The following is an 8,736-nucleotide window of genomic DNA, read 5'->3' as shown; positions in this document are numbered from 1 at the left end:
ACACGCTTACCACTGGCCAGAACACATGGAGCCCTAAGTGGCTATAGCAGATTCTAGTGGACTGTTACTATATGGTTGTATGGCCAAATCAAATCAAAGTTTATTTGTCACGTGCGCCGAATACAACAGGTGTAGGTAGACCTTACAGTGAAATGCTTACTTACAAGCTCTAACCAATAGTGCAAAAAAGGTATTAGGTGAACAATAGGTAAGTAAAGAAATAAAAACAGTAAAAAGACAGTGAAAAATAACAGTAGCGAGGCTATAAAAGTAGCAAGGCTACATACAGACACCAGTTAGTCAGGCTGATTGAGGTAGTATGTACATGTAGATATGGTTAAAGTGACTATGCATATATGATGAACAGAGAGTAGCAGTAGCATAAAACAGGGGCTGGGGGGGGGGGCACACAATGCAAATAGTCCGGGTAGCCAATTGATTACCTGTTCAGGAGTCTTATGGCTTGGGTGTAAAAACTGTTGAGAAGCCTTTTTGTCCTAGACTTGGCACTCCGGTACCGCTTGCCATGTGGTAGTAGAGAGAACAGTCTATGACTGGGGTGGCTGGGGTCTTTGACCATTTTTTGGGCCTTCCTCTGACACCGCCTGGTGTAGGGGTCCTTAGATGGCAGGCAGCTTAGCCCCAGTGATGTACTGGGCCGTACGCACTACCCTCTGTAGTGCCTTGCGGTCAGAGGCCGAGCAATTGCCATACCAGGTAGTGATGCAACCAGTCAGGATGCTCTCGATGTTGCAGCTGTAAAACCTTTTGAGGATCTCAGGACCCATGCCAAATCTTTTTAGTTTCCTGAGGGGGAATAGGCTTTGTCGTGCCCTCTTCACGACTGTCTTGTTGTGTTTGGACCATTCTAGTTAGTTGGTGAGGTGTTTAGTCCCAGGATCGTTAGCTTAGTGATGAGCTTTGAGGGTATTATGGTGTTGAACGCTGAGCTGTAGTCAATGAATAGCATTCGTTCCTTAACCTTTCCTTCATGAGTAAGAGTGGGGGAATGTCCACTCATCTAGGATTGTTCTTCTTCCATTGACTGTTTGCTGTTTTTCTACTCCTGTTTGCAAACTTAGAAAATCAAATGCCCTTTTGTCTGTCCTGTGAAAGTTTGTCAAGTCGTTGGAATAAAGCAGAATACACTGTCTTGCAGGTGGAGCGCATCAGTATTTTCATGAAAAATGTGTATGGATACGAAACTTTCACAATTATTTCTATGGCGCTTTTAACAAAAACATTTCTTCCAGGGTGAAACCTGTGGTTCTGTATTTTTAGTAAATCTGTCTAAGCCTCCGTATCTGTTCCCTCAGGGAGGTGCTGGGCTAGGCAGAGGTTTGGCCAGGGTGGGCTGGGCTGGAAGGATATGGGATGTTCCCTTTCAGTACACACAACACAGAGCAGTGAATGACGGGCCCTGACATTGTAGCCTGCAGGCATTTTTTTTTTTTTGCAAAGGCAAGAGGAAAAAAAGGCTCAAGAGAGTGAGAACAGAGAAGGGAAAGAGAGAGGGATAAAGGGGAGAGAAGGCGTGTGTAGGGACAGTTTTGAGCTAGAACACAACCACTTGACTACATGCTCTCTCTGCGCTTGTCACGAAGCAGCGTTTTGAGCAGTAAGGAGAAGCAGAAGTCTCAGAGACTAGACAGAGTAAACTTACAAGCTGTATTTGTTACTGTTATTTCTCTGAGTTAACTGCACCTACCTGACAGTGGGATGTCAATGCAGCCGGTGTACAGAACCTACTCCAGTGACAGTGTGGGAAGTGACAGGGTCTTCACTGAGGGATACCACTACCAGGGGATGCTCAAGGCCACCGATGGAAGGAAAGGTAGAATTATCATGGTGTCTAATAGTTTTTACTGGTCTAGTTGGAGTTTTCGTTTTTATCAAAAAAGAAAGACAGATCTTTGCTTGGTTTCATCTGTTAGAAATGCTTCACTTTATTGAGCTTTTATTTGATTGAGGAACTGATGTTTTTTCCTCCGGGTTATGATTTCCTCAAAAATTATGTGACTCATGTATCTGTGTTGAAGTATTTAGCTTTCACTTGTTAGCTTGTATTGCATAGGATTACCTGCGGTTACCCAGCTGTCGGCAGATATGACAATGTAATTATATACAACTAGTCCAAGTTAGTTTGTTTCATGTAAGTAAAATATACAAACAGAGACATTATCCATTGCTGTCACAGCACTGCCATGTTATGGCTCTCAAAGGGCCACACCCCTTTATGTGTCACTGGCTTTGTCCAGCCTTATTGGTTTATTAAAGTGTCACTCAAGTTTACTTTAGCAGATTACTTTAGGACAGCCAATTAAAACATAAGGTTGTGGACCATAACTAAATACCAGTGGTGTAAAGTACTTAAGTAAATATATATATTTTTTTGTGGTATCTGTACTTTACTTTACTATTTATATTTTTGACTACTTTTACTTTTACTTCACTACATTCCCAAAGAAAACGATGTACTTTTTACTCCATACATTTTCACTGACACCCAAAAGTACACGTTACATTTTCAATGCTTAGCGGGACAGGAAAATGGTCCAATTCACACACTTATCAAGAGAACATATCTGGTCATCCCTACTGCCTCTGATCTGGCAGATGAATTGAACACACACACTTCGTTTGTAAAGTATGTGATAGAATGTGCCCCTGGCTATCTGTAAATAAAACATTTTATATAAATCTGGTGTGCTTAATATAAGCTATTAGAAATGATTTATACTTTTACTTTTGATACTTAAGTAGATTTGAGCAATTACATTTACTTTTGATACTTAAGTATATTTAAAACCAAATACTTGTAGACTTTTACTCAAGTAGTATTTTACTGGGTGACTTTTACTTGAGTCATTCTCTATTAAGGTATCTTTACTTTTACTCAAGTATGACAATTGTATACTTTTTCCCACCACTGCTAAATACATGTTTGCTGAGAGAATAGACCAATAAAAATAGTCGTGCTGTTTTTGAAAGCACTATATATTACTATGGCAGTAGGAGTAGACTATGAAGGTTTTGTAGGAGATCGGACACCTTCCCAATGAATCTAACCCTTGTTTCAGTATCTCAGACTATGAAAGGCTATAGCCATGGCTCGGAGTAAAGTGTTCCAGACTGTATATGAGCTTTACAACCAAGAACACACAATCAGGATAAATGGATTTAAGTTCCCATTATTATTTTTTGAACTGGAACGTCTTTGGGCTTGCAACGATGTGTTTTTTTTTAGTTACACCTTGACCTTTGCTTCTGTCGATCATAGTCGGTGTCACAGCAGTGGGACACTTAGTCTGTGTCGCAAATGACACCCTATTCCCTGTATAGTGCACTACCGTTGACCAGATTCCTATGGGTCCTGGTCAAAAGTAGTGCACTATATAGGGAATAGAATGCCATTTGGGTGTAGCGTTACTGTTAAAAACATATCTGAGGGGGATTTGACTTGGCTGCCTACCATGGGGATGCTGCATTGGCACGACAGGAAAGGTTGTGTGGTGCCTCACGATGCCACTTCTGCGTTGGTGCGGTTTTTCCAAGACACCATGCGTGTGTGATTCACAGGCAGTACCAGTAAAGGGATTTGGCATTGGTGGGGCACATCCTCTCCTCTGTTGCCCTGCCCCATGACTCACCAGTCCCTGACATTGTTCTGTTCTTTCTCATTGTCACACAAGTTCTGCTTTGATCTAAGAGCTTATCCTGAGGATGAAATCAAACTCTGTTTCTCAAGTCACAGATGGCTTATGAAGGAATAATAGCTTATGTGTTTCAATACAGTTGAGTTGTACTCGATGTTTACTTTCTCAAGCCGTCTCTATATTTCAACCATAGATACCGTATTATACTGTATGGTCTTCATGCTGCGTTAAACTACTGTACAGAATGAGACTGAATAGGGAAGTGAGAGTTGGGTTGCTTTGGCATTGGACTTGCCAGGCTTGGATCAGGTGCCTTGTTAGGCTGTGTGGAAAACATTATAGTACTCATGTCTGCTGCTGGTAGATGTGGATTGTGACAGCAGGACAGTTTTTACTCTTGCCCCTAATCAGACATGCGTCGACAGTCCCCTAGAGTTAGTAATCACACGGTGGAATCAAAAACCGACCTGAGAACAGTATTACTCAGGGAGGATGCTCTTCCCAGTTGAGCAACAAATGGTCACGCTGTAAAGTACTCCCCCCTCACCCATCTTATGTTTCCATTTTTTTGTTCTACATTATTGTCCTCTCTGATCCAGCACTTGGGATAAATGTGTTATGGATGTGAGCATACCACCCCACTTAACTGTATGAACTATCCACACTTTTTGTGATCCCCATAGACATTACCTCAAAGACGACAGAATTCTATATCTATGTAACTCTTGGTCTCTTAGTTGAAGTTGAGTGTCTGTATGCTGTTGATGTTGACCATCACTTTTTCTCTGTCCCATAGATGAACGAGACCGGGTACAGAAAAAGACCTTCACAAAATGGGTCAACAAGCACTTGATGAAGGTAAGATGAGGACATATAACACCTGACTTGAGCTCATCCCACATCTTCTCTAAACTTGACAATAAACTGTAATGGGGTGTTCCCAAAAAACAACTAGATTCAGCTCGTTGAAACTCATCTCCTCCATGTATTTTATAGGGGTCCAGAATTCATTCAGCAGTAGGAAAGCAGCTACAAGGGAGTTATAACATTGCAGTGCACATACATATGTGATACACAGGACAACATACCAGTTTAGAGTCTCATTGAGAAAATCACTTGTAACTAAGTGATTGTGCTCTGTGGCTCTGATCTGGATAGATAAATTACATTCTCCACTGGAATAGGATATACTGCTAAAATATTAGAGAAGGTTTACTCATTACATGGTAAAGATAGTGTGTGCATCCCAACTGGCACCCTATTCCCTATACAGTCCATTCAGAAAGTATTCAGACCCCTTTACTTTTTCCACATTTTGTTATGTTACAGCCCTATTCTAAAATTGATTAAATTGTTTTTTTCCCCCTCATCAACCTACACACAATACCCCATAATAACAAAGCAAAAACAGGTTTGTGATTTTTTTTTTTGCTAAATTATAAAATAAATAAACTAAAATATCACATTTACAGTACCAGTCAAAAGTTTGGACACACCTACTCGTTCAAGAGTTTCTTTATTTTTACTGTTTTCTACATTGTAGAATAATAGTGAAGGCATCAAAACTATGAAATAACATATATGGAGTCATGTACAGTCGTTGCCAAAAGTTTTGAGAATGACACAAATATTAATTTTCACAAAGTCTGCTGCCTCAGTTTGTATGATGGCAATTTGCATATACTCCAGAATGCTATGAAGAGTGATCAGATGAATTGCAAGCTGACATCATGTCAGTGATTCTCTCGTTAACACAGGTGTGAGTGTTGACGAGGACAAGGCTGGAGATCACTTTGTCATGCTGATTGAGTTCGAATAACAGACTGGAAGCTTCAAAAGGAGGGTGGTGCTTGGAATCATTGTTCTTCCTCTGTCAACCATGGTTACCTGCAAGGAAACACGTGCCGTCATCATTGCTTTGCACAAAAAGGGCTTCACCGGCAAAGGTATTGCTGCCAGTAAGATTACACCTAAATCAACCATTTACGCACAGTGAGGCGAAGACTTTTGGAGGATGGCCTGGTGTCAAGAAGGGCAGCAAAGAAGCCACTTCTCTCCAGGAAAAACATCAGGGACAGACTGATATTCTTAAAAAGGTTCAGAGATTGGACTGCTGAGAACTGGGGTAAAGTAATTTTCTCTGACTCCCCTTTCCGATTGTTTGGGGCATCCGGTAAAAGCTTGTCCGGAGAAGACAAGGTGAGTGCTACCATCAGTCCTGTGTCATGCCAACAGTAAAGCATCCTGAGACCATTCATGTGTGGGGTTGCATCTCAGCCAAGGGAGTGGGCTCACTCACAATTTTGCCTAAGAACACAGCCATGAATAAAGAATGGTAACAACACAACTTCCGAGAGCAACTTCTCCCAACCATCCGGGAACAGTTTGGTGACGAACAATGCCTTTTCCAGCATGATGGAGCACCTTGCCATAAGGCAAAAGTGATAACTAAGTGGCTCGGGGAACAAAACATCGATATTTTGGGTCCATGGCCATGAAACTCCCCAGACCTTAATCCCATTGAGAACTTGTGGTCAATCCTCAAGAGGTGGGTGGACAAACAAAAACCCACAAATTCTGACAAACTCCAAGCATTGATTATGCAAGAATGGGCTGCCATCAATCAGGATGTGGCCCAGAAGTTAATTGACAGCATGCCAGGGCGGATTGCAGAGGTCTTGAAAAAGAAGGGTCAACACTGCAAATATTGACTCTTTGCATCAACTTCATGTAATTGTCAATAAAAGCCTTTGACACGTATGAAATGCTTGTAATTATACTTCAGTATTCCATAGTAACATCTGACAAAAATATCTAAAGACACTGAAGCAGCAAATTTTGTCAAAATTAATAGTTGTGCATTCTCAACTTTTGGCCATGACTGTAGTAAGCAAAAAAGTGTAAAACAAATCTAAATATATTTTAGATTTTAGATTGTTCAAAGTAGCCACCATTTGCCTTGATGACAGCTTTCCACACTCTTGATATTCTCTCAACCAGCTTCATGAGGTAGTCATCTGGAATGCTTTTCGAACAGTCTTGAAGGAGTTCCCACATATGCTCGGCACTTGTTGGTTCCTTTTCCTTCACTCTGCGGTCCAAATCATCCCAAACCATCTTAATTGGGTATAGGTCAGATGATTGTAGAAGCCAGGTCATCTGATGCAGCACCCCATCACTATCATTGTGTTTTTTGTCATTGTCCTGTTGAAAAACAAATGATAGTCCCACTAAGCGCAAACCAGATGGGATGGCGTATCGCTGCAGAATGCTGTGGTAGCCATGCTGGTTAAGTGTGCCTTGAATTCTAAATAAATCACAGACAGTGTCACCAGCAAAGCACCCCCACACCATCACAGCTGCTCCTTCATGCTTCACAGAGGGAACCACACATGCGGAGATCATCAGACCAAATGACAGATTTCCACCTGCTCGTGTTTCGTGGCCCAAGCAATTCTCTTCTTGTTATTGGTGTCCTTTAGTAGTGATTTCTTTGCAGCAATTCGACCATGAAGGCCTGATTCACGCAGTCTCCTCTGAATAGTTAACGTTGATGTGTCTGTTACTTGAACTCTGAAGCATTTATTTGGGCTGCAATTTCTGAGGCTGGTAACTCTAATGAACTTATCCTCTGCAGCAGAGGTAACTCTGGGTCTTCCTTTCCTGTGGCGTTCCTCATGAGAGACAGTTTCATCATAGCGCTTGATGGTTTTTGCGACTGCACTTGAAGAAACTTTAAAAGTTCTTGACATTGTCCGATTGACTGACCTTCATGTCTTAAAGTAATGATGGACTGTCATTTCTCTTTGCTTATGTGAGCTGTTCTTGCCATAATATGGACTTGGTCTTTTACCAAATAGGGCTATCTTCTGTATACCACCCCTACCTTGTCACAATCCAACTGATTGGCTCAAATGCATTACGAAGGAAAGAAATTCCACAAATTAACTTTTAACAAGGCACACCTGTTAATTGAAATGCAACCCAGGTGACTACCTCGTGAAGCTGGTTGAGAGAATGCCCAGAGTGTGCAAAGCTGTCATCAAGGCAAAGGGTGGCTAGTTTAAAGAATCTCAAATATAAAATATTTTTTAGGTTTAACACTTTTTTGGTTACTACAGGTTTCCATATGTGTTATTTCATAGTTTTGATGTCTTCACTATTGTTCTACAATGTAGACTTTTTTTTTTAAATAAAGAAAAATGTGTGTGTCCAAACTTTTGACTGGTACTGTACATAAGTATTCAGACCCTTTGTTGAAACACCTTTGGCAGCGCTTACAGCCTTGAGTGCTCTTGGGTATGATGCTACAAGCTTGGCACACCTGTATTTGGGGAGTCTCCCATTCTTCTCTGCAGATCCTCTCAAGTTTTGTCAGGTTGGATGGAGAGTGTCGCTGCACAGCTATTTTCAGGTCTCTCCAGACGTTTTCAATTGGGTTCAGTCCGGGCGCTGGCTGGGCCACTCAAGGACATTCAGAGACTTGTCCCGAAGCTACTCCTGCGCTGTCTTGGCTGTGTTCTTACGGTCATTGTCCTGTTGGAAGGTGAACCTTCGCCCCAGTCTGAATTCCTGAGCGCTCTGGAACAGGTTTTCATCAAGGACCTCGCTGTACTTTGCTCTGTTCATCTTTCCCTTGATCCTGACAAGTCTCCCAGTCCCTGCCGCTGAAAAACATCCCCACAGCATGATGCTGCCACCACCATGCTTCACCATAGGGATGGTACCAGGTTTCCTCCAGACGTGATGCTTGGCATTCAGGTCAAAGAGTTCAATCTTGGTTTCATCAGACCAGAGAATTTTGTTTCTCATGGTCTGAGTCCTTTGGTTGCCTTTTGGCAAACTTCAAGTGGGCTGTCATGTGCCTTTTTACTGAGGAGTGGCTTCCGTCTGGCCACTCTACCATAAAGGCCTTATCACGTCACCCCGCTCCTCCGCTCTCTCCACTGGCTTCCAGTTGAAGCTCGCATCCGATACAAGACCATGGTGCTTGCCTACGGAGCTGTGAGGGGAACGGCACCTCCGTACCTTCAGGCTCTGATCAGGCCCTACACCCAAACAAGGGCACTGCGTTCATCCA

General features: G+C 42.2%; 1 protein-coding gene across 1 annotated transcript in view; it reads left to right on the top strand.

Annotated features, from left to right (window-relative positions):
• Window positions 1–1,719: 1,719 nt before the first annotated feature.
• Window positions 1,720–8,736, top strand: part of LOC120022718 (plectin-like) — a 51,952-nt gene continuing 44,935 nt past the window's right edge. Inside the window, exons 1-2 of the mRNA XM_038966703.1 lie at window positions 1,720–1,834; window positions 4,453–4,514. Coding sequence (XP_038822631.1) covers window positions 1,720–1,834; window positions 4,453–4,514 — 177 coding nt within the window. The remainder of the gene's footprint in view (window positions 1,835–4,452; window positions 4,515–8,736) is intronic.

The sequence above is a fragment of the Salvelinus namaycush genome, chromosome 27 (genome assembly GCF_016432855.1).
Source record: "Salvelinus namaycush isolate Seneca chromosome 27, SaNama_1.0, whole genome shotgun sequence".
Classification (NCBI taxonomy): Eukaryota; Metazoa; Chordata; class Actinopteri; order Salmoniformes; family Salmonidae; genus Salvelinus; species Salvelinus namaycush.
Note: the sequence above shows the minus strand (reverse complement) of the source record. Positions and strands in the feature narration are given on the sequence as shown.